Genomic DNA, 25,952 nt, shown 5'->3' with positions numbered 1-25,952 from the left:
GCCAAAAGAAGAAATGATATCCATGGATAACATTTGAAAATTGTAATGATATTTAATGATTATGCATAATCAACATGATGCACGTCCATGTGTATTATACTATGCTCTTATCCGTGTTCAGTGTTTACATTCAAAGAAAATCACTTCTGTAGCTTCAGCAGTTAGTAACTAGCACAGCAACTAATCTGCCACTGTATCTCACATTTTTACGCCATAGCCAAGTGAAAAAAAAAAAAACTGAGGAATGATTTTTGTTGGCTCAAAGTGAGTACTAATGTTCGATAGCACTAGTGCGGTAGGGGAATTAGATTTCCCACCCCCTGTTTTAGAATTGCCACCCTAGTCTTTTTAAAAAAATGTCGGGACTACCCTCCGGGACTTAAACCTCTATACCAGTCCAGAGGTTGATGTTTTGGACTAGTACGAGAGTTATAAGTTCGGATTCTTTAATTACAGTTAAAATAACATGACTTTAGTCCAATTGTAACATGACTTTAAAATTTAAAAGTTACATAATCCAATTTAAACAAAATTACAATACATAAATAATGTAATGGTGTAGGATGCCTTTGGTGCATAGGGGACTAATATAGGAAGTAAAGAGATTTATGGTGTAGGATGAATGAGTAATGGGGCTGGTGGTGGGGTTGGTGGTGAAGATTAATGGTGGTCAGAGTTGGTTGTGTGATAGGAAGTGATGGTGGTTGAGATTGTAATTGAGGAATATGTCTTTGGTTTGGTCTTAACTTACTGCATTCTGCTGCATTTGGTAAGAGTGATCCAGGACTTTAGGTTTCGGATCTCTTCAGGACTATAAGGTTCGGACTGATTGATAATTAAATTTACCACCCCCTTTTTAAGACGTCCAAGAGTTGAAAAACTGGATTAAAATGAAGCTTCAAGATTCGGATCTCTCAAACCAGATACTGTCACAAAGACAAAAACATGAAAATGCAGTGACAATAATATGGGACATGGGTCTTGGTCGCGATTCTTGGTCGGATATGGGTACCTCAATATCGCTTCTGGGTTGCTTCTGGGTCATACGTATTGAGAGCTCAGTGTCGCGATTCTTGGTCGGATATGGGTACCTCAGTATCGCTTCTGGGTCACACGTATTGAGAGCTCCGAGTGTTGATGTTCTGTTCTGTTCTAAAAGTGAATCTGAATTGATTGTTCTGTTCTAATATTAGCAGAGTCCGAATTTTCAACCTCTGGAGGAGTCCGAATTTTCAACCTTTGGAGGAGTCCGAATGTTCAACCTCTGGACTAAAACACGGAGGGGCAATTTTGGTTTTTCTCCACTTTTAAATGGGGTGGCAATTCTAAAACAGGGGTGGGAAATCTAATTCCCGTGCGGTAGTGCCAACTAGTATCCAAACATAACCGACCAAATTGAGTGTTTTTGCTTCCATTTAAAAATTGAGGAATGGGAACCTTTTCTATACAATTTCAACATGGAGAAAAAAATGCTGATTTAGATTTGGTTTCAACCCAAATATATACACAGCAATTAATCAGATGGTGTCAAGGAAATGAGCAAAGCTAGAGTACTTGGGCTCCCAACCAATTTCCTGGCGTGTTTTGGAGTTGTTTAATCTCTTACCTAGAGGATCATCACTTCCTGCAAAGGAAAGACACAACCAAAGGCATGATGCTTTTACAATGAGTTACATAACACCCCAACAGAAAAAAAAGTTAACATCAGAAAATGTGATTATGGTTCATCAGTCTCAAATCTACCATTTAAAAAACAAAGGAGTATCAATGCACCTGTAAATTTCTCAAATTTTTTACTGAATTTCCCACTCTTGTTGACTAGATCCATCACTTCTTGCCTGCCAAAATGTAGAAAGTGTTCTTTATATACAAAAATATAGAGAAAGGAAAAGAAGGATACAACCGTATATATTAAAATCACACTATCTATAACAGAGCGATTGCAAGAGTTAGAAACTAATCTTAGAAAGAAAGAATGTAACCTGGACAAAGGATGATTATCACAACCCAAGAAAATTCGTCCCCGGAATTGCTTCTTCAAAATTGCAATTGAGAGGGAAGCTGCATCCTGGTTCAGAAACGGCACATTCAACAAAATATTCAACTTTTCGTATAGACAAATACTAAAAGCAGATAATAAAATGATATGTTCTAGAGAAACGATAGCACTAAGTTCATGGACTAAAATGGGTCTACTAGCGAAATGCCAAATATGAAACTAAATATGCAATTATGATCTATAAAAATGAGTCTATTCACACCTAAAGTCCATTCACACTCAGAGATATGAATGGAGGAAAGAATTAAGAGAAAATGAGTGAAAATAGAATGAAAGAAAAAATTAGTGTGAATATATCAAAACTTATTGATGGGAATAAAGAAAGAACATGCGTAAAAAAACTTCATTTGATAAGCCCCGATAAATGAGCTTCAATACCTCAGTATATGTTAAAGTCGATTCCAAATCAACTTTGATATCTAGACATCCGTACATTAAATTCGCCCCTCATCGATTTAATTTTTCTTTCTATTTCTCTCTCGAAGTCACTTCACATCATCCATCACATTTTCATTTTTCTCTTGTCTAATAGGGGGGGGGGGGGGTCTAGAACATTTTCCTTGCAAGATATAGATATAACCACTACCACATCATTAAAATTTTACAACAGTAATAAAAAAAGATGCAATGAAATTCTGACCTCGTAATGTATAAGATTGAGGACGTGATCAGGTCGAGATTCAACAATCCCCTTCTCTAACCAATAAGCATGTGCACCTCTTTCTTCTTTGTTTAAAAGGTCAAGGTTCACACCAGGTATAATTATATAACTACAATGGAAAGAACCACCAAAAAGAATATATCCTGGAAGTCCTAGTGTATTGAATTCTCAAAAGGATATATAAAGTCCAGACAGTCTCACAACAGAGCCACCAAACTCCAGCACCACATTCTCAGCTTTTAGAAGGACATCAGTCCTGGGGCTCCTCCCAATTGGCACCACTGGAGTATCCTGCACAGAAGTATATCTAATCCCATTAACTAGACAAGTAGACAGAACCATCACCCGCCATACATTAAACATATGAAACATTACTCTATGATGTTATAAGTCTGAAGACGATGAGGGAAATAATGATGAACAACAGCAAAAATTAAGCAATTAAAACAAATTTATATTTATATATGGTTAAGAAAAGCCATGCATCAATAACAATAATGATACTTTCATTTCAAATTCAACCCCACAGCTATGAATTAAAGAGAAAGAGAGCAGCAAAAGATGTTTCAAGACCTACCTCATCACATAATCCGTTATCATTGCAGTCATAAGGAGCAGAGCTAGATGTATACAGAAAAGAACCTTCACCATTCCAGCACAATGCAGCTAGCCTGAATGGTTGACAATCCATGATACACAAGTTCAGAAGAAAAAAACACAACTAGTCTTGAAAATTCTAATAATGAAGGTTTGGCGCTTATCATACTTTTCCTACCTCCATTTTTGTTTTGATTGACATGCTATTAGATTAATAATTAGTTAATTACTGATACCTATTTGGGAAACGGCACTAATTAACATAATACCCAAAACAGAATCACCAATTCTGTTTCGCTAGGCATAGCACTATAGCACAACCCTTATAGGAGATTGAGTTGGGTAATCAAGCAGAATAGCAGTAGTAAAATACATAGTGAAAGTAAATATAGACTTTTAAACAATGCATAGATAACTCCAAAATAAACTGAGAAAAATACATCAAAAGATAAGACTTTTGACAGAATTCAGGGGCAAAGGTTTAGATGGATCAAGATCTTCTGTCACCAAATGGTGTCTCAATTTCCTGTCTCAGCAATGAAATCTCACACCTCAATTAAAAAAAGACATGAATGAGACAGTTACAAACTTATCTGACGGTTTTTAATTGACATGTCAAATTTTTATTAGTGGGACGGAGAATGAGACATTTTGGGGATAGAAGATTTCGATTCGATTATGATATGCTTCTCGATAATCCTTATGGGAAAAAAAAATCACAAATATGGAGTATTTATTCTAGAAATCTACCAAAACTCACAAAAGGTGTGAATACATATCTGCATGCTTATTTCATAAACATGATGGTCAATAGAAACTTAAAGTCTTGTGACTGTAGAAAGCAGGAACACCCTTCTAAGCCGAAGATTTTTCATTAATTAAACAAAAAATCAATTTAAAAAGACTAACCAATACACAGGTGCTCAATAGCTCAATCAAGGGATTAACTTCAAGACTGCTCACCTAATATCACCAAGGTAGTCTGAGGATTGGTAAGGCGGAGCACAGAAAATCACATAGGGGAATTTTTGCGTGGCTTTAGTCCAGTTCAAAGACGGAGTAATACCCATTTTAATCAACTCCTCATGATGATTGGTGGTTATTGTCTGTCCAAAAACTTGACAACCTGGATACTCCTGCTTCAACCGAAATATATATGTACATGTCAATACAAACATATTCATAAATGATATCAAATGCCAAGAAACCCAGAGCAATCACAATTGTCATTAACCAACCATTCTAAAAGCTTAAAACACTTCCATGAAGACACTTAAATTATTTTATATATTTTTATTTCTAACACGCCTCCTCACTCAATCAGGGCCCCTCACGGGTCCATTCAAATGGTGCGGTCAACACCCGAGAGAGATTTATGTCATAATAAAGTAGTATTCAAATACAGCATTCGCCCCCCTCAAAATTTTTATACAATCTTTTCCAATAAGTCATTTTTTATTTTGTTTAGTGTGTTAGATTTCTGTCCCCTTACTCATTTTTTTCATAAATGAACTTACTTTTGATGGCACTCGATAATCGATATCAATAGTCAATTAGGCTTGAAGGATAGACAATTCACACAATGATCAATCATGGAGACCATGATGCCATGTTAGGAGCCATGCATACCAAAATCTTAAACAAATGAGTGAAGACACAAATAATTTTATGTATCAAACAACACAACACTAATCCAAGTCCATGCACTAAAACCAACATGGAACTAAATTGAAAGTCATCAATCAACAAATACATATCAAGGCCAGAGATATAAAACAGTACCTTCCGCCATTGCTCAGCCACCAAACGACCAAGAACCCCAGGACCCACTATGAGAAGATCGTGCTCTCCAATTGGAAGAGAAGGGGAAGAGCCCGAGTCCTGTTCACTGGGTGCACCTTCTGAGACCTGCAATTGGGTAGCCATCATCAAAGAGAAGGGTGTTAACTTTAGCCCGATTCCGCAACTGGGTGTTGTAGAGTGTGAGAGTGAGACAGAACAGGGGAACCCAGAAGAAGAAGAAATGCAGCGGAGAGTGGAGAAATGGTGATGAAATGGAACTTGTGGCTGTGGTTTTGCTAGGTGCATGGAAACATGGCTGGCATTGACATGGACAACAGTTCCTAATCCTATGAAAAGCATTTGTTGATGATGTTTTCGAGGTAAAAATGAATAATGAAAGGAGTGAATGGTCACCAAACCAATCAATGTTTCACAAAAGCAGCACTCAAGAAGGACTCATGAGATGAGAAGAATGTCACGCGTCACCTAACCATGAATTTTTATCATCATGGGTTTTTTTAGCTTGGTGGTGAACACTTAACCATGAATAATGATTTGTTGACACCTCAAAAAATATAAGTGGAATAAGGTGGAGAATTAAAGAGATACAGTAGAAACTCTTTAAATTAATACTCGGTAAATTAATAAACTGTCTAAAATAATAAATTTGTTCAGTCCCTACTTTGGTCAATGTAAAAAATTGAAAAACTCGATAAAATAATAAGATAATAATTTTTCGGGAGATCCCTTTATAATTTTCGGTCCCAAGAAAATCATAAATTAATAATTCATAGAAACTGAAAAAAAAAAATATTACACTATATTAAAATATGATTCAATAGTTGTCTGTTTTCTTTTAAAGTTCAAGTTTATTTGGAGTTCATCTCTAACATATGTTCCTCTTATTTACATTTACTGTACTTCAAAAGGCATTATTGATTTCTCATGCATATGAACACAGTCGTTACTAATTTACGTTGAGTCCCAAGATTCGCTGCAACGTAATTCTAAGAGGCATAAACTAATTTGCCTTTTTGTTTGGTATGTACATTATAATTACTTAAAAACTCTTTAAATTAATAATTATTTATTTATCGATAAATTAATAACTCTCTAAATTAATAAATTTCTCCGGTCCTGACATTATTAATTTAAAGAGTTTCTACTGTAGGAAGAAATGAAAAAAGTAAGAAAGAGAAAATAAAATATGTGATAAGTGATAAGAGAAGAGAGATAGATATAAAAATAAGTGGAAATGAAGTGTATAAAAAAGGAGGTGTGTATATATCATTGTTGTTGCTTAAAAAGTGTAGATATCTAGAAGGAAATATGATAAGATTAAAGAAAATGATAAATGTGATATGTGATATAATAGAAAATTAGATATATAAGTGTTTGTTGGGAGAGACTTACCCACTTAGTCTGATATTAGATTCTCAAATATTAGTCTTATAGTTGTCGGTCGTCGGGATACCTTAGGAAACCCAAAAATATAAAAGAAAAATAAAATGTATGGAAGATGTTATTAAATGGTTTATGAATTGAGAATGTTTTTAGTTACAAACCCAATATTTGTCATCTAGAAAGACATTGACTCAATTAGTAATAACATCCAACTTTTCTTTATAGTGTTTTGTGTGTTTAATTTCTATGTTGATGTAAATTGGTGGGCGTTTAAGGGACCTATGGTTATAGAGACATGTCATGACTTGTGATGGTGACTAAAACTGAATCCACTCAACTATTTGTAAAAAAAACCTACTAATATTTATCATACATAGTTTTGTTTTGATATTCAATCAGATTCTACTCAAACCTTTAAAATTCTTGCTTTCACATTTTGTTGTTGGGAAAATGCGATTTCACTTTCCAAAACAAAATAAGTTGAAGAGCTGCTACATTTCAAAGGAAGAAAAAAAAACACATAATCCACCACCTAGCATTTTACCCCTTTGTGGTTGTGGTATGTGGGCTGGCTTGATAATCCGCATGCCACAAACCTGTTTAACTGAAGTTTAAATGGGCCAGACAATACAAAAAAGTCCAAATTCTTCCCATTAAGGGTTGGGCTTTGCCCCTTTCTCAATCAAACATGAACCTTTGACCAAAGGTAAACTTTTTTTTGAAGATTTTATTGAATAAAAATGTAAGGCATTTTATTTACAATAGTAAAGAGGGAGTAAATGCTAAATACTCTACTTGGGTCCAGTTTAGGTTCACCTACCTTAACAACAATCCCTGTCCTATTATGGCTGTCCTTACACTTCAACGTTTCAATACTTAATGGAAAAGATAGTCGATTACGATGGTGTAGCTATCTTACTTGTGTTTGCTTTGCACACATTATTCCCAGAATATTGTGGGATGAAAAAAATTGCATATCAATCCCACAACACTACCACCAAGCATTGCAAAATTTATCAAAGATTTGGCAAATAAAAATAGGTTTCAATTGTTCTTAGGATTTTCATTAATAAACTCTAAAAAAACTGGCCTCTAATTGCGAAATCACAAAAGTACACAAAAAAGTAAAAAAAAAAAATATACATTTTTCCTTGATGGACCAGTTTTAAGTTAACTGTAATTAAAGACGGAACCAAGAAAAATGAGTAAGAGATGAAGTTTTAACACACTAAATGAAATTAAGAATTACTAATTAAAAAAGATACTATAAAAATTCTAAGGGTGAATATAAAATAAGAATTTTTTTCACTTTTGGAGGTGACTGCCCCTTTTTAATGTCCCTAGAAATAGTAATTAAAGAAAAATTAATTTTAAATCTATAATAGTAAAGGTTCCTCTAGTCAGAAATATGTTATTTTGATTAAGTACATGCTTTAATTGAACTTTCCGTTATTTTTATCATAAATATTGACCAACTATTAACTAACAATCCCATTTTAGTTGTGAAAGCAATGTCCTAACATCTAGTTTTATAGCTTAAGACCCCCAAAACAAGCCCCAAAAAATGCAATAAAGTACACATCGACTGATTAGGTGGGCATGGGATCCAATGTAAGGCTTTCCCATCAACTAAGCCAATTAATTATTTTTACCACATGCAATGCAACTATAAAAAAAAGGAAAAACCACCATGAATGTGATTTGCTTAAACACTTTCATGTTACGTGACTCTACAGTGTGTTTGAATTTACAGTTAAACCCACTCCTCTTTTACACAAGAAAAACTATTTAATTTATTGGATTAAGTTTACCATGGAAACTTCTTCACTTTGACACAAACACATTACTAAACTAAACTAAAACTTGAGTTTTACTTTGTGTAATGGTGCTGAAAATTTTCTACCACTTGATTAAAATCAAATCAATTTTTTTCCCAAAATATCTTCTCATAGTCGACAGTTATGAGACTAATCATTTGAGACTAGATCACGTTAATTGGGTAGTCATCTCTCAACAATTGCTTATAAAATAAATTTTGAGAAAAAACCTATACGAGTTATTTGTGAGTATTAAAATTATTTTTTAAGAAAAATAAGTTAATTAAAATATGTTGGACTTTTATTTTCTTTCTTTTTCTATCAATCAATGTCCAATGCTATCTTCAATGTTTATTATTTGGTGAGTCTGTTAGTGTCATTTTCAACCGTGATTATTTATCTCATCGCAGATGCTCGCATTAAACGGTAACTAACGACCACATGCTTATTTAATTAATCTTACGAAAGTAAAATTTTGCCCATTGAACATTGGAATAGTTAAATATAGAATTTATTTTCACATATATAATTAACTTTAACATAAGATAATTAATTAAGTCCCCTAAAATTCATTATTTATTCATCACATAGTTGCTTTTAGCTCATTTTGCTAGTCAGAATAACTGCAGAGACCATTGTCATTGTGGGTAGAACAGAGAGAAGTTGGAAAAAACAGGGAGATCCATTCCCATTGTTTCTTCTTCTCTCTCTCTTTAAACATTCTTTTCTTTTCTTTTCTTTTCACTGATCCTGGAATCTGGTAAGACCCCTTAACTGTTTCAACTCTGATTTTTCTTCCATATCCAAATCTACCATCCTCAAATAAAAAAGGAGAAAAAAAAAACAGACCCACCTTAAAGGAGCAAAAAAAAAAAAACAAACTTGGTCTTGTTTTCTTTGACTACACCACAATTTGTGTTTGTGGGGTGTCTCAAAATCATTGCTTCTTCACTTTTGTCTGCCAAAGTTAGAGCCTTTTGAATTAGCGTTTGCACATTCCAGCTTTGCAAGATTTATCATTAGGGTTTTTCAAGCCTGAATGATTGTTTGGATGGTGAGAAAGTGAGGGGAAATGTGGTTGGAGCAAGTGTGGGAGAGTGATGGGGGAGTAAATGAGAGATTTTGAGAGATGGGGTGTGTGTTTGGGAAAAGGTCATCTGTGGAGGAGAGGAGAGAGGAGGTGAGAGAAGCAAAAGCTGAGGTTGTTGGTGGAGGAGGAGGAGAAGGAGAGGCTAAGAATGTGAAGAAAGAGGGTGGAGGAGAGGTTGAGAAGAGGACAAGGCCTAGTGGGGAGAGAAGGAGGCGATCTTCGAAGCCGAATCCGAGGCTGAGCAATCCTCCTAATAATGTTCATGGTGAGCAGGTGGCGGCAGGGTGGCCCTCTTGGCTCTCCAAGGTTGCTGGGGAAGCTATCAATGGATTGACCCCTAGGAGAGCTGACACTTTTGAGAAGCTTGATAAGGTAGAGGAAATCTCAGATTCTGTGCATGCTTACTTTTGTTTCTAATTTAAGCATGTGGGTTCATATTTTGATTTGATGATTTTGATGAATGTTGAATGATATGGTCTTGCTCTTACTATTTGGATTTGGAGAAAGCATGAGCTGTTCCTATGTTCTTCATTGTTCATTGCTTTTTGGAGTTTTAAGATAGTATGAGAAATTTGGGCTCAAAACAAGGACTTATTGTTTGTATTGTTTTGGTTTTTGAATGCTAGCAATGACAGCTCGTAAAATAGTAATGTGGATGACATCTGTTGGTTTTTGGGTTGGAACCTTCCAATTGAAAAGCCTCCTGTCTAGAAAGTTTATTTTTCCCGGTCTGCTTAAGTGACAAAGATTGAATCTTTCGTTGTTACCCTTTTTATTTCTAAATCAGATTGGGCAAGGTACATACAGCAATGTTTACAAAGCTAGGGATACTTTGACGGGGAAGATTGTTGCCCTAAAGAAGGTCCGTTTCGACAATTTAGAGCCCGAGAGTGTGAAATTCATGGCAAGAGAGATCCTGATTCTGCGTCGTCTGGATCATCCCAATGTTCTCAAATTGGAAGGCTTAGTGACTTCTAGAATGTCATGCAGTTTATATCTTGTGTTTGAATACATGGTGCATGATCTGGCAGGACTTGCGACAAACCCTGCGATTAAGTTCACTGAGTCTCAGGTGTTGGCATAATTACATTACTACGTGCATTCTCTTGTTGTTTGAAATATATGATTCGAAATATTTTTCTTGTTTTTGGTTCCTTCCCAATCTGGACCTCGTTTACATGATCTTATTTGGGTATTTTAGGTAAAATGTTACATGCATCAACTATTTACTGGGCTGGAACATTGTCACAACCGTCATGTGCTGCATCGTGATATAAAGGGGTCAAACCTTCTTATTGACAATGAAGGGGTTCTTAAGATTGCTGATTTTGGATTAGCTTCCTTCTTTGATCCTGATCACAAGCACCCAATGACCAGTAGAGTTGTGACTTTATGGTACCGACCTCCAGAACTTCTTCTTGGGGCCACTGAATATGGTGTGGGAGTGGACCTCTGGAGTGCTGGCTGCATTGTTGCAGAATTATTGGCTGGAAAGCCTATTATGCCTGGTCGAACAGAGGTAACTTCTATGATAAGATGCTTTATAAATGTTCTATAATTGCACCTTTTATGAGCATAATATGTATTCGGTTTACTAGTCTATGGTGCAAGATATTATTTCCCATAGCCTCTCAATTATCTGCTAATTTATTGTGATATGTGCTTCACTTTTCGATGACATAGTATCCATCATGCTCTGTAGGTGGAGCAGCTGCATAAGATTTTTAAGCTATGTGGTTCTCCTTCTGAAGAATATTGGAAAAAGTCAAAATTGCCACACGCTACCATTTTTAAGCCCCAACAGTCGTACAAGCGATGCATAGCAGAGACTTTCAAGAATTTTCCACCATCATCCCTGCCACTAATTGAGACCCTTCTTACAATCGATCCAGATGAACGTCTAACTGCCACTGCTGCATTGCATAGTGAAGTAAGATAATAATTGAACTGACTAAATTAACGTTGCGAGTTCATCTAGTTCTTGTGATTCTTTCTCCTATTGTATAGGCATGCTATAACTGCATAACTGGATGCTTTTCTCATGTTTAATTCTTAAATATAATAGTTAACTTGACCAAGCTTATATCCTTATATAACTATGAAAAACAATATCATATTACATAATCAGGGGCTTCTTAGCTAAGTTACATGGCTTATCTTACTTCCCCAATGCTCTTGCTTTTGTGAATTTTTTTTTCATAGGTATTCAGTTGTGTGCATCTTTTTCCCCCCTTTAATAAAAGAGGAATATTAAATTATTAGATTTATACTTTAACCAAATGCACCAAAGTGTAGCATAGGTTATACTGAAGTGTGGCATTGAGCGTACACACACATCTTTCCACTGATTATTTAATTAGCATTTTGTGTTGCATGGTCTTAGGAAGATTTCGTTACATGCCTACCTTATGTTTTAAAAAGCTCATGTGTTGCATGGTCTTAAGAAGATACAATTTAGTGTTGAAATTGAACATTTTTTGAAATTGAGAATTCTCAAACAAAGAAACTAAGCAATATTTTTTTGATACCATTTGCTGAAAAAATGATGTATTTAGCATGCACTATGGTTTATGTTCAAATCAAACTATTGAATATTGTGTACTGTTCATCTACTATGTATTTTCATTAATTAATTCTAGATTTGTGATGCTATCCTGTTAGAAGGAGTATATTAGTCCAATACTTGGTTAAAAAGGTTAAATATTTGCCCAATATAACCTCGTAAATTATTGAACTATCAATTGTCAGTCGTTATGAATTTGACTGCTTCTTACCTTGCTTTAACTTCTCTGTAATCCTGGTCATGGTGATGCTTAGGATGACCTGATTGACTCCAGTTTCATGTGCCCATCAATCGTTCGTCCTTGTGTACTAATGTGCCGAACCCCGGCATAGCATCCTGATCAAACCCAAACTTACTTTTATATCATGAATCCCTGTTTATGTTAATTTTCTACTCTTTCTTTGATTATATCTTAATACTAGCAACTATCCTGTTTTGTTTCTACAGAATACATTCCTATGTACTATGAACACAGTTATTTAAGTTTTGAATGACATGGTTTTGGATTTTAAGCGCTAAATTCTGAACAGATATCTAAAACCTTGTCCAGAAGTGATGCTGAACTAAATTAAGTTGGACTTCGTGATGGATGAACTGATGAATATCCCTACAATCAGTTTTCTTTGGTTCTTTTTTCACTTTTAGCAACAAATAGAACTGTTTTTTGTTTTCTTTTTTAACTCCATCCTGTGTTAGAAGTTGGATTGCTTGTTTCTCTTAGTAAATGACTGAGATAGCTATATGTTGGCAATTGTGTTTGTATAGAGCTGAAAGTTTCAGATATGATGAATTGTGTTTGCAATCCTTATAGGGTTTCAATAATTCTATGTAAGGGTCCTAGTTTGATGTTATTTGCTTCACTTTTGCAGTTCTTTACAACAAAACCGTATGCTTGTGAGCCCTCTAGTCTTCCAAAATATCCTCCTAGCAAGGAGATGGATGCAAAATTACGGGATGAAGAAGCTAGAAGGTGGCTTAAATTACTTATGACATCTCATGATCTCAATGATAATTTAATCAGAATCTGATGAAACCCTTATTTGAAAATGGTTTACTAAAACTCTCAAATTTCACCATGTTTTTCTTTAGTTGGCTCTGCCATTGTGTCTTTGTCTTTATAATTATCAATGTTCCATTTTATTTCTGCCATGCTGTACTTGCTCATTTCACTTCTCTTCCTTTGTTTAGTCGAGCAAGTTGTTTGGCATGTGTATAACTTGAACATGCTTATTCAATTACCTTTCTCCTCATGATACTGGAGGGAGCAGAAGATATTTATTTTCAGCTGACAAAATGAAAATGCAAACATTTCAATTCTTAATTTAATTATGTCATGGCTGTAGATTGAGAGCAGCTGGTAAAGCTAATGCTGATGGTGTCAAGAAATCTCGTCCACGTGACCGAGCTGGGAGGGGAATTCCTGTTCCAGAGGCCAATGCTGAACTGCAAGCAAATATTGATGTAAGTCTGATATGGCATCTAATTCCCTCCAGCAAGTTTTCTGATTGCTTATATATAATGTGATGATCTAATAAATTTAACAATTGGCATTATGATTTAAATGTCAACTTTAAATGTATAACAAAATCCATTTATTTTTTTGTTTCACTTGGCTGTATGCAGCGGTCTTTGTCGATGTTTGATTGGAAAAGTTTATTTTCTTCTTTTTTAGTGGAGTTTTTGTCTTGGTGAAAACCTTTTTTTTCTTTTGTAGAAGTTTTGGCGAAAAGCTTTCATATATCATTGTATCTAATCTTAAAATAAGCTATTGTCGATATTTGGTAATTCCTTTAGGGTGTATGGTGTCTTCTAATATTGTGTGCTTTTTCAGTTAGTAGAAGTTTCGAAGCTGTGCTTAAAATAAAACGATTTGTCTTTTACTATATTACTGATTTTTAATCAGTAGCCCGATATATTTGCTTTTAACTTGTGCTTTAGAGGTTTTATATCAAGAACATGCCAGAATGTACTAATACTGTTGGACAAAATAGCCTTGGTGGATAGGCCAGGAGTGCAGATTGAAAATGTTCTGATGCCATTTTCTTGAATGCTGCTTTAGATATGGGAAATTTGGTTGAATTGGTTGTATAGGTAGCTACTATTACTGCAATATATGCTTCCCCTCTTGGAATTTATACTGCTGTTTTGGGTAGTTATATTATATGCTTTACCTTTGTACAGAATAGTGTTAATGTTTAACTCTTACTACAGAGACGGCGATTGATCACGCACGCAAATGCTAAGAGCAAGAGTGAGAAATTCCCTCCTCCCCACCAAGATGGAGCTCTAGGCTATCCTTTGGGTTCTTCACAACACATGGATCCATTATACGATCCTCCCGATGTTCCATTTAGTTCCACAAACTTCTCACAACCAAAAGCAAATATCCAAACCTGGTCTGGCCCATTGGTAGATCCTGCCAGCATGGGCGCACCGAGGAGAAAGAAGAAACATGGCAGGTGATGAGCATATGTACAATCAAAGGAGGATTCAAAAAGATAAGAGTCAAAGAAATATTCTTGTAGTATAACACCAATCATTTTTTAGTAATCATGAAGCTTCAAGCAATGTTGCTGACTTTATGTCTCACATCTAGTTGGTAAAGTCATTGGTATTGGAGGTAATCTATATTGTATTTCCTGCTCCCATTTCTTTCACAATGATTAGAGGTTTATTCTCTATCTTGTATATCTTTAATTTTTTTCCTCTTAAGTTTAAAAGTTTAATTAGGCCAGATGAACAACTAATAAATAGGGTTTGGGAACAGTGTTTGTGATTTATATTTCTTCCTAATTTTATTACTTACTCAAACAATTAAATTTTCGCATTTAACTTCTTTCTCCAGAAGCCTATGAACTTTGCAGTTCATATTTTTTGTTCTGGTCATTTGGTTTCTTCATACGAATATTCCCTGTTATCTTTTTTGTCCATTGGCATCAGAATTCAGAAATAGAGCATGTTTATAGTTAAAGGAGTGCTAGCAATACACTTTTTTAAACACTGTCTGATCATGACGATGAACTGTGACATGGTTGCTGATTGGACAAGTGAGATATTTCCCTCAGTGTTGACTGCTATTTGGGAGGATCATCAGAAAAATCATTTTCATCTTCTTTGTTTGCATTTGGACCACTCAATGGACGTAGTACTGGTGTAAAATATAAAAGCAAAGTTGGAATTTTGCTGTTTGTTTTATTCTTGGGTGAGGAGAGTAAACTCAAAAGTGGAACTTGGTTTCTCAGTGGAATGCCTTTGGATTCAACAATCAGATGAAGTTTACAGTAAAACAGAAGCACCTCAACGTTCTTTTATTTCTTGTACTTAGAGTTTAACCATTTTATAAATAATGCTTTAAAAAGAAAATCTTTGGTTGTCTTTGAACTCATTGATTAGAATTGACACCACATATTATCAAAAAAACTTCACCTATGCTTTGTGTAAAATTTCACTATTAAATAAATTGTTACAGATAATCTATAAGTATAACCGTTCTCACTTCTCATGCACCTTTCACTGAACACCCCTCATTTTCTCTCCTCTCTCATCTTAACTCCTTCTTGGTGGGATTTTATTTGGTCAAATCATTGTCCTCCAATTCAGTTGGTTTGGGAAGAGAAGATGGAACGTGTCTAGAGATGTAATAAACTACCATTCTACACCATTTAGTTTAATGCATTTTTTCTTAGAAACCTTCCTATACTGGAAACCTCTTTCTTCACTTTATGCCCCTCACTCTCAGTTTTTCACTATTTTTCTAGGTATTTAGTGCATGTTTGAAAATCGTTCTACAATTGATTCTGAAGCTAAAATCATTTATGAGAAAAAGCTTCTCCGAGTAGCTCATGAGTGCATGAGTTAATTACGAGAAAAAAGAAGTTGGTCCAAAAATGTATTTACCAAATTTTGGTGTCATTGATATTTCATCACAAGAAGGTTCCAATAGGGCCCACCCTAAAAACTAAGAAGGGTAGATTGAAGAGCAGTTGTTAATGAGGGGTTAATGAGGGTTGACAGTTAGATTCTAAATCTGCTTTTCTTATACTCCCTCCGTTCCTAATTATAAGATCTAGTTTTAAAATTTTCTAGTTCCTAAATATAAGACATTTAACAATAATCTAGCAAAAAGTATTCTACTCTTCCATATATAACCCTTACATCAATGATGTGTTTTCAATTCCAAAGTTTTAATTACCACCTACCATTTATTAGTGAGAGAAAATAACAAAGGGTAAATATGGAAGAATGTATGCATTTTTAAAAAACCAACACACTAATTAGACACATTTAATATTTTCATAATAAGCGCAATTTTTTGTATTAGGTCTTATAATTAGGAACGGAGGGAGTAAGTGTTTTCTCAACACATGGCAGTCTAATGTGCATGTTTAGAAGTTCTTCTATAATTGATTTTGGAGTCAGAATTGGTTTTGAGAAGAAGTTTTTTGTAAGTTGGCTCTAAGTTTCAAAATTGATGTTAAAAATAGAAGTTGGTCCAAACATGCTAATATCACAAATGTGCTACTAATAGTCTTTCATTATAGCCACCAGTCAATGTCTTGGTTGTGTTTATATACAGTGGTGCAGCTATCAGTTCTTTACCTAACCTTTTCTCTAGGACTGGATTTTCTTAGTTTAGAGTGAGAGCAGCAACAAAATAGGTGTGTTTTAGGGTTCCATCTTCAGCTTGGTGAGGTTGCAAATTCTTGAAGCCTGAGAATGAGTGGACAAGGAGGACCCGGGCCTCCTCCAAGTTCATGGCCTGGACCTCCTCCTGTTCTTGGCAACTTCTTCCATGGACTATGCAGTACCATATCTTCTTGGTTGGTCACATATTTTTCTTCTTGCTTTCAAAATTTACATTAGCATTAACACCAATAGTATATGAATTATAATTAGCATTGCAGATCATTTTTTCTTTCCATGTATAATGTTTAATAGAAAAAAGTAGTAGTATATTCTTTGATCTATCATTTTAAATTTTATCTTAGAACAAAATCTTATGAATCTGATTAAATAAATTGCATATACTTTCAATTAATGAGATTCAAGTAAAATTTCACTTAATAACAAAAGAAGGGTGCTCCTACCACTTCTCATGAACTTAATGTCATCATTTGAGAAAATCTGTACCTACCAATACCTTATACCATAGTAAAGGTAAAAAAATAATTATGCATAATTACCTCTAGTCAAAATTTTCAGCCCCTTGTTTTTAGTTTAAATGTGCACTATTAAACAAGTGCAAATGCAGCAGAAAATTTACTATGTTTTCAACTCCTTGTGCTTTGACAGTTTCTACGTAGTCTGCTGTTGTTGGCTGCTACAAGACTGTTTTGGGGCGCAACCAGAGCCGCCTCCTGTTCCGATGGATCCACCACAACCTCCACCACCTGTGCCTGGCCCACCTGGTCCTCCCATTCCGCCACCACCAGAGCCTCCTGGTCCTTATGGGCCTCCTGCTCCTCCAGACCCTCCAGGCGGTCCATATAGCCCTCCGGGCGGTCCAATTGGCCATCCTGGGCCTCCAAGTGGCCCACCCGGGCCTCCCCCTCCTTATTAAGGGTCTGTAATTGTAACCGACGGGAATACATGCATAAACCAAAAAAATTTCTTGTGACTGCAGGAGAACTTGTAAAACTTGCTAGAGTTTAACCATATTGTTGGGGTACTAATTGCATGAGAAAAACCTTGCACTTAACTTAGTGATTGTTTCATCTCAGATGAATGATACACTGATAAAAGAGTATCAAAATTGTACCTGTTCAACACTTTGCAACAAATAGTTAAATAAATTGGACATGTTTAAATTCTTGTCTCAGCTACTCAAATTGTTCATTGTGATGCTCAATGGTAAGTCGAAGTACCCTAGTGACACAAGAACACATCACAGTTGGTTAAAAGATTCTAAATTCTCTTTTTAAGGTTGAAGTGTTTAATGAACCATAGTTCAATTCCTTAATTACTTTATTTGAAATATTTTATTAGCCCTAAACAAAACAAAACTCATGTACAGGTACAAATACAATGCAGCGACACATTTGAGTGATGGGCATCTCGAGATCTTGGATTTGATTTGAATTGGATTGTCAATTTGTCATCGAAACATATCCACATGACCCTGTACGCAAATGCTAAGAAATAAAAATAATGTTTGTAACTTAATTATTTAAAGAGATCAATATATTTAACTTTTTGACATATTTTTAAGAGCTTCTATTCATTTTGTAAAAAAAAAAAAGCTTTTATTCCCTAAATCAATAGCTCAAAAGCGGAGCATTAGCGACTCTCAATTTAATACTTTTTATTTCAGGGTTGTCTAAATAACCCATGATAAAATTTGGGTTAAATCACTCATTGCCTAGATGTACTAATCATGTTATAACATGTGTTCTTATATTATCCACCTCATTTAATTTAATTTTTTATTTTACATTTTCATAATATTTGATTTATTAAATAATTTTATTGCAGAATAAACCTATAATTTTAGATAATAACATAGTACTCCTTATACCCAAAGAATCCCTAATCCCCATTTTCTTCCACACTAATCCCTTCTGGACACTTTTCTCCTATAAAACAACTCAAATGTTGAATTTGGTTCCAAGAGAACGATGCTTCTCGAATTCAATTATTTTCCTATGTATTAATATGAAACAAAATTAAAATCGCATCATATATATGATCATATCCTTCAAGGGGAATGTGCAAATAACCCAGCACCAGAGGTGGCGGCATTCACAGGGCCAAACTCCTACGGATCATAATTAGAAGTTTAGAACCCACTTCGTTGTCGCCACAGAGAAACTCGCCAGGGGAATCCTATTCATGTCCATTGCTAGGGCTCTCCTAGCTGATTCACGTTGTTCCTAAGAGCTTTTAGAGGAGATGAGCATGGAAAAAATAGGGATTATGGATTCTTTGAGGATTAGGGCTCTCCTAGCTGATTCACGTTGTTCCAAAATTATAGGTTTATTTTGTAATTAAATTTTTTAATAATTAAATATTATAAAAATGTAAAATAAAAGAATTTAATTAAATGAGGTGGATAATATATGGACACATGTTATAACATGATTGGTACACTTTGATAATGGGTGATTTAACCCAAATTTTATCATAGGTTATTTAGACAACCCCTTTATTTCAGCATTATTTCATTAGTTGATTGTAATTCACGTGGGTCCCATTAAATTAGAAATGAGACATATAGATTTAATAGACCCACATAAATTTCTATGAATAAATGAGAAAGTGTTGGAAAGAGAATGCTAGAGACGAACTGACGTAGATTTCATCGAAAGTTGGTGTCAATTTGAACGACGGTAACTCGTGACCGGTTTGGGTAGGATATCTTTTCGAGTGCGTTGGTGATGGCTGAGAAAATAACGTTGTTGAAACCGACGCTAATGGACGGAGATCAGATGCAAATTTGCTTGGTTAAAATATTCTTGACCTAAAGCAACTATAATTTGGGGCAAGCCCATGCTAATTAGCGTCGGCTTGGCTGATGCTAGCTTTAAGTGAAACACAATAGAATTTCAATCTTTAGTATCGACTAAGTCAACACAAACACCAACGCTAAATCAAGTCTTCTTTTAGTTGTACCATCCGATATCCCATGATAGAGATATTGACATTTTGTTGTCCCACATCAATAAAAATATGACTAATAAAGTACATAAGAAATAAAGAACAATCCATAACTTTATGTTTGAACTAAATCACCTATAGTCAATAATTATATCTCAATACACTTGTATATATTTCTATCATATATATTCACCGTTATCCGATCCCCAATACTTTCTAGTCACACTTCATGCCACTCTCACCACTTTGGTAGTTAGTAGATATATTCAATCCTCAATCTGTAATGTACAATGATGGGGGTGCCTAATAGGAAATAGAACAGAGCAAGCTACTAGGTCCACGTAACAGATTTTAATGCCAACTTGTGCCAGTACTATGTATGTGAACAACAATAACTTGCCAGTAATATATACGTGTGAACTACAATAAGATGTAATTCATCAAAACAATGTTCTATTTGCTGCCAAAAATTTGTCTGGAACATAAGAAAATGATGATTAATTATTATTTTCCCCTTATACAGAGTGCATATATATGGTCGACTGATCTGAGTCATAGAAGGAGAGAGATCTAAAACCAGAACTGCAAAAGAAGCAGAAGCAGATCCTTGAAACAAGGACCAATGAAATGAATCTGATTCTGAATCAGACGGCTCCACATACCCACCAGGGCCACCACACCACACACAGAGCACACAGGACAATATGAGTCATCACACACACAGCATTGTCTTGTGCATTGGTCCACGTGTGATGTTCATCCATAACCAATCATTCAATGCGTGACATCATTGATTAATCAGCCACATACCACCTGCAATAATTTCTATCCAAAAGAAACAAATTTAGGCATTAATTAATAAATCAAACAGTTAAAAGTAACATCATGCATTGAATCATTTTGGATAATGTAATGTTTGTGACATGTTCATGGGACTGGATTGGAATCTTTCCTCGTGTCCGGTAGGAACATGTCTTAAATTTTGTCTTAAACACGCAGTGCTCAAAAATTTAAGCAGTATTAGAAGAAAAATTAATCATGACAATTTATTTCATAATTCAGCTCTATGTATTAAAGAGAGTTTAAGCCAACACATGTGGACTCCGTTGCAACTTGCAAGTAGTCAAGGATATAAGCGATTTATGGTCTCAAACACATTGTTAAACGGAGTCAAATCCACCCAAATTTTTCTGTAAAAACTTGGTGAACGAAGTCAAACTCATCCAAACTTTTATGCATAAAAAAGAGAGAAATTTTTTTTTGTACATCGGAAAGTTAAATTGCACCCCCAAGAATTGAACTCTATACCTCCCCGCCCAACTCATTTGTCTGCTATCTCTTACTTCTTGAACTATCATTTAGGGACAAAAAAGAGGGGATACGGTTTAAAGCACTTATTATATTTTCTTTTACTAATTAAAAAATTCATTTTTTTGCAATTCTTTTTAAAAGATAAGTCACAATATTTCAAAAATGTGCTAAAAATAATTTTTTATTTAATTTAATTGATTAGATTACACATTTTAAAATTCTGATTGATTGATGGTGTTAAAAATATTTTTACTATTATCAATGCATCAAAATTAACTCAAATTGTAATTAAAAAATGGTAGATAGATTGTATGAGTCACCAATTAGGTTTCATATATTAACCTTATATCAAGCCATATCCCTATCCAACTCATCTATGTCAAAATCATACACCATGCAATGATTTTGTTAGGTCCTTAATAATAACCATTTTTCAACACAAAAACATGCAATGATTTTGCTAGGACCTTAATAATGTCTATTTTTTAATAACAAAAACAACATCAATATTCTGCGGCTCAACTCTCAGTTACCTATCAGAACGCCACGTGTCTCATTGTTTTGTTTCTCCTACGTTTACTTGTCGGAAGCAAAAGAAGAAAGAGAAAAAGAAAAGAAAAAGCGCGTCTTGATTGGATTCCACTTCCTTTATATATGAACCCTTCACCAATCCATTTCCTACATCTTCAAAATCTCATCTTTTACAAATCCAACTTAAATTCTCTTGAAAATCTCAACTGGGTTGTTCTCAAAACGCATAATTTTTCAATTCTTTTGGTGATTATTTGGTGTTTTTTTTTCTCTCTTGATCATGGAGGTTTCGGTTATTGGAAGCTCTCAAGCGAAGTTGGGAAAGTCTGATTTGGTGACTAGGGAACAGGGTTTTTGTTTTGTGAAGGAAAGTTGCAGGATTGAAAATAATAGAGTTAGTTTTGGTGGGAATATGAGGTGGAAGAAGGATGGTTTGCGTTTCAGTTTGAGAGCTGTTCATCATGCTGAACCAGTTCTAGAGAAGAAGAAGAAGAAGAGTCATTCTGGGTCTGGAACAGGATCATCCAATTCGGTGAGTTTTCTATTTTGGTTTTGTTTTGTGTAGTGTGTGGTTGGTGAAATTTTTGGTTGAACAAATTTGATACTTTATTTTTAGTTTGACTTGGAAGGAAGCCATTGTTTCTGCTATTTTTCTATATTTGACTTGTTGAAATTTATATCTGTTAGTTTGAAATTTCTCTATTTTTACTTTACTCCTTATTTGGACTATATGTTTCGCCCAAATACACTGATAGCATGTTTGGAATCCTTTTTCAATTAATTATGTAGCCCAAATCAATTTTGGAGAGAAACTTCTGTGAATGTCTTTTGAGTGGCAGAGTTGATTCTGAAGAACAATAAGTTAGATCCAAACATGCTATAAGTTTTGTATAATATCAAGTTTTAAGGCATTACAAAATAACTAACTTGCTTAACATACTATGTCACAGGTAGATGGTGTAAGATTATTTGTAGGGCTGCCTCTAGATGCCGTTTCTTACGACTGCAGTTCATTAAATCATTCTAGAGCAATTGCAGCTGGCCTAAGAGCGTTGAAGCTATTAGGAGTAGAAGGTGTTGAGCTCCCTGTTTGGTGGGGAATTGTTGAGAAAGAGGCCATGGGAGAATATAATTGGTCAGGCTATCTTGCCATTGCTGAGATGGTTCAGAAAGCGGGTCTCAAGCTCCATATGACCCTTTGCTTTCATGGGTCTGAAAAACCAAACATTCCCCTACCCAAATGGGTGTCCAAGATTGGTGAATCTCAGTCCAGTATTTTCTTCACAGACCGGTCAGGACAGCGTTATAACGAATATCTGTCGCTAGCGGTTGATAATCTTCCAGTTCTTGATGGGAAGACACCAGTTCAAGTGTACCAAAGTTTCTGTGAGAGCTTCAAGTCTTCATTCTCTGCCTTCATGGGCTCTACAATTACGGTAAGAGTTTTGAATTCCAAGATATCTTGCTAATAAAATGTTTAGTTCTGTCGTGAAAAGCCTCATAAATGAATCCATAATAGGATATCTGGTACCATCTTATAATTTGGACTAAAACCTAACTCTGCCCGAAGTGTTAGCTTTTGTGGTAGAGTTAGGCCCAACCTGAATTCTAAGATGGTATCAGGGTCTACCTTAGATCCGTGTATTGAAGATCACTCATGTAGGGTAGGGATCACCAGTGGATGTTCTTTCGTGCAAAGTTGGGCCTAATCCCAACTCTTACTCCCAAGTTAACTTTCGGGCAGAGTTAGACCTAATCCAAATTCAAAGAAGAAACTACATAGTGTAACTTTTGTAGTATCATGTTGTGGATTGTGTTACACCACCAATCCAAACACACTATAAGTTATGTACACTAACATCTGTTTTGGTATTAATCCATGTGATTGACATTGTCTTCATATCTTGCCATTCTGCAGGGCATTTCCATGGGTTTAGGACCAGAAGGCGAGCTACGGTATCCATCTCACCACCACAGAAATGGTAAAACTCAAGGAGTAGGGGAATTTCAGTGCTATGACCAAAACATGCTCCAACTTCTCAAGCAACATGCTGAGGCATCTGGAAATCCTTTATGGGGGCTTGGTGGTCCTCATGATGTCCCCACCTATGACCAGCCACCACACTCCAATAACTTCTTCAAGGATGGGGGTTCTTGGGAGTCTCAATATGGAGACTTCTTCCTTTCCTGGTATTCTAATCAGCTTATCACTCATGGTGATTGCCTCCTCTCACTAGCAGCTTCTACTTTCGGTGACACCGGAGTGACAATACATGGAAAAATCCCACTCATGCACACTTGGTATGGAACTCAATCCCATCCTTCCGAGCTAACAGCAGGGTTCTATAACACAGCTAACAGGGAGGGTTATGAACCCGTTGCAAAAATCTTTGCTAAGAACTCTTGCAAGATTATGTTGCCTGGATTGGACCTTTCCGACGCAAACCAGCCGAGTGAAACCCGCTCGAGCCCTGAGTCACTTCTTGCACAAATTATGGCATCTTGCAGAAATCATGGTGTAAGGGTTTCAGGTCAAAATTCTTCAGTTTTTGGTGCACCAGAGGGTTTTGATCAAATTAAGAAGAATTTATCAGGAGATAATGTGCTGGACTTGTTCACATATCAGAGAATGGGAGCATATTTCTTTTCTCCTGAGCATTTTCCTTCATTCACAGAGTTTGTTCGAAGCCTTAATCAACCGGAACTGCACTCAGATGATCTTCCTACCGTAGAGGAAGAAGGCACTGAATCTGCAGTTAATAGTCAAGAATCAAGCATAAGCATGCAAGCGGCCTAAGTGCATGGTTGGAAATCCCTCTACAATTGATTCTAAGGCCATAATTAATTTTGGGGAGAAGATTCTTTGAGTAGCTTCTGAGTTTCAGAGTTTGTTCTGAAAAATGAGAAGGTGATTCAAACATGTTGTAAATTTGTAATGATAATAATCATGTATATAATAATTAGTTGTGTCCTTGTAATTTGTATGGGACGAGATTGTTGTAGGTCATTATGTAAGCATAGCAAGATGAGGATTCCTATTTCTGGTTAAACCTCAAGCAGAGTTGCATTCCAATTATTCCTTATAATGTATCGAAGTTGTTGGGTAGCAGATAACCTTTTTATCATTTGTGCTTTCAATCTATTTTCATTCCTCTAAAAAAAGTATAAAACTAATCACGGTGAAACTAAGATCGCAGTGGACAGCCACAAACCAAGGGAAGTTGTTTCTATTTAGTGATTTTGTCTCATTGTGTATTAAAACATCCACCAAGTACACAACAATCACCCTCGCGGTTTAACTTTTGGTAGTTACTGATAATAACATATAGCTTCCATGAGAGCAATAGATAAAGTGTGGTGCATAAGACCAAATGAATGGCGATAAACAAAATTTTCAGAACTCAGAAAATATATCTGAAGTTCATTTTAACTTGAACCTGTTTTAACTGCATGATGGACATATTTGACATATAATTTTAGGATAGATAAACTATCTTTTTCTCAGTAGATGGATGGTTTTCAAGTTTGTATACGATGTTCCTCTAAATGTTTCTGCTCACAGCCTTTTGTCTCTTGATGAAAATTTCTTACATTGAACACTCAATTCTCTGTCTGTTTGTTTTTCCTTTTCTCTTGTGGTATCATGTATTTGTCGTTTAATTTAGTACATATATTCATTGACATTCTAACAAGTTCATTTATTTTGCAGTTAACTATATGATATTATTGGCAATTTAGTTGCCCATTTGACTATTTTAGATTATTACTGGCACTTTGCTGAGCCATAGTAATCATAGGATTAGACTGTTAGTTTACATTATATCACCGTAGGCTGGTGTATCTGTTTCATTGGATAAAGTGTCATGTTTTTCCACCCAATTTTATAAGATTTAGTTCTACATTTTGCCCCTACTTTAGTTTGCACTTATTTCATTCATAATCCAAGTAAAATGTATATCAAAAGTATAAAGAGCTTATGATAGATAGTTGAAAAATCACATTGAAGTATTTAACTGAAGACTTTCTAATGGTGTACATAGTACTTTAATCATGATCTTTATGTTATTTAATTTCTCTAAGAACACATATTAATCCCTATTTATTTATTTTTTTTAAATACTCACTTTAACTGTTGATCATGAGGTATACTTTTTTTTATTTTATTTTATTTTAGCACAAATAAATAAATGTTAAAAAATTGTAGTGAACAACAGAACAAGTATATATACCACAATTATCAAATAAGAATGCCACTTTTTATACAGTTTAAATCACTATTTTATTAATATCTGTGACTTAAATAAAAATATTTTTAGGGAAAATGCTGTGGGGCACGACCTTGGGGCTCGTGCACCACGCACGAAGCATTTTCTGGCGGTTAGAAACCGCCAGAAACCGTAGCTTTTCTTTTTATTTTGACAGTTGTAATTTTGTGGCGGTTTTGAACCGCCAGAAATAGTAGGTTTGCTTTTTTTTTGGCAGTTGTAATTTTGTGGCGGTTTAAAACCGCCACAAAATTACTCTCGTACTATATAGCATTGCTC

General features: G+C 35.1%; 3 protein-coding genes and 1 pseudogene across 4 annotated transcripts; 3 read left to right on the top strand and 1 right to left on the bottom strand.

Moving 5' to 3' along the window:
• Positions 1 to 1,373: 1,373 nt before the first annotated feature.
• Positions 1,374 to 5,563, bottom strand: LOC130726811 (uncharacterized). The gene is made up of 8 exons (XM_057578117.1): positions 5,100 to 5,563; positions 4,281 to 4,453; positions 3,298 to 3,391; positions 2,901 to 3,011; positions 2,700 to 2,789; positions 1,983 to 2,068; positions 1,774 to 1,838; positions 1,374 to 1,624 (listed from the first exon to the last, which is right to left on the bottom strand). Exons 1-8 carry the CDS (start codon positions 5,457 to 5,459, stop codon positions 1,518 to 1,520), a joined length of 1,086 nt encoding a protein of 361 aa, XP_057434100.1. The 5' UTR covers positions 5,460 to 5,563; the 3' UTR covers positions 1,374 to 1,517.
• Positions 5,564 to 8,943: 3,380 nt separating this feature from the next.
• Positions 8,944 to 14,800, top strand: LOC130723204 (probable serine/threonine-protein kinase At1g54610; annotated as a pseudogene).
• Positions 14,801 to 16,565: 1,765 nt separating this feature from the next.
• Positions 16,566 to 18,171, top strand: LOC130727022 (leucine-rich repeat extensin-like protein 6). Of its 2 annotated transcripts, XR_009015079.1 has the most exons (3): positions 16,566 to 16,793; positions 17,266 to 17,535; positions 17,987 to 18,171. XR_009015079.1 is itself a non-coding variant. In XM_057578351.1 (2 exons), the coding sequence occupies exons 1-2, from the start codon at positions 16,690 to 16,692 to the stop codon at positions 17,531 to 17,533; spliced, it is 372 nt and encodes a 123-aa protein (XP_057434334.1). In that variant the 5' UTR covers positions 16,566 to 16,689; the 3' UTR covers positions 17,534 to 17,780. The 2 variants fall into 2 exon arrangements, 1 of the variants encoding a protein (XP_057434334.1); XM_057578351.1 differs by lacking the exon at positions 17,987 to 18,171 and having other exon boundaries at positions 17,266 to 17,780.
• Positions 18,172 to 21,516: 3,345 nt separating this feature from the next.
• Positions 21,517 to 24,533, top strand: LOC130722772 (inactive beta-amylase 9-like). The gene is made up of 3 exons (XM_057573613.1): positions 21,517 to 21,940; positions 22,359 to 22,844; positions 23,327 to 24,533. Exons 1-3 carry the CDS (start codon positions 21,689 to 21,691, stop codon positions 24,203 to 24,205), a joined length of 1,617 nt encoding a protein of 538 aa, XP_057429596.1. The 5' UTR covers positions 21,517 to 21,688; the 3' UTR covers positions 24,206 to 24,533.
• The last annotated feature ends 1,419 nt before the right edge of the window (positions 24,534 to 25,952 follow it).

The sequence above is a fragment of the Lotus japonicus genome, chromosome 6 (assembly GCF_012489685.1).
Source record: "Lotus japonicus ecotype B-129 chromosome 6, LjGifu_v1.2".
NCBI classification, from domain to species: Eukaryota; Viridiplantae; Streptophyta; class Magnoliopsida; order Fabales; family Fabaceae; genus Lotus; species Lotus japonicus.
The sequence above is the reverse complement of the archived record's forward strand: the minus strand, read 5'-3'. Positions and strand labels throughout refer to the sequence as shown.

Coding starts and splice junctions, on each gene's coding strand:
- LOC130726811 (XM_057578117.1), bottom strand. CDS start 5,459: ATGCTTTTCATAGGATTAGGAACTGTTGTCCATGTCAATGCCAGCCAT. Junction 4,454..5,099: donor TGGCTGAGCAATGGCGGAAG/GTACTGTTTTAT, acceptor CGGTTGAAGCAG/GAGTATCCAGGTTGTCAAGT. Junction 2,069..2,699: donor TCAATCTTATACATTACGAG/GTCAGAATTTCA, acceptor TTTCTGAACCAG/GATGCAGCTTCCCTCTCAAT.
- LOC130727022 (XM_057578351.1), top strand. CDS start 16,690: ATGAGTGGACAAGGAGGACCCGGGCCTCCTCCAAGTTCATGGCCTGGA. Junction 16,794..17,265: donor TGCAGTACCATATCTTCTTG/GTTGGTCACATA, acceptor GTGCTTTGACAG/TTTCTACGTAGTCTGCTGTT.
- LOC130722772 (XM_057573613.1), top strand. CDS start 21,689: ATGGAGGTTTCGGTTATTGGAAGCTCTCAAGCGAAGTTGGGAAAGTCT. Junction 21,941..22,358: donor GAACAGGATCATCCAATTCG/GTGAGTTTTCTA, acceptor ACTATGTCACAG/GTAGATGGTGTAAGATTATT. Junction 22,845..23,326: donor TCATGGGCTCTACAATTACG/GTAAGAGTTTTG, acceptor GCCATTCTGCAG/GGCATTTCCATGGGTTTAGG.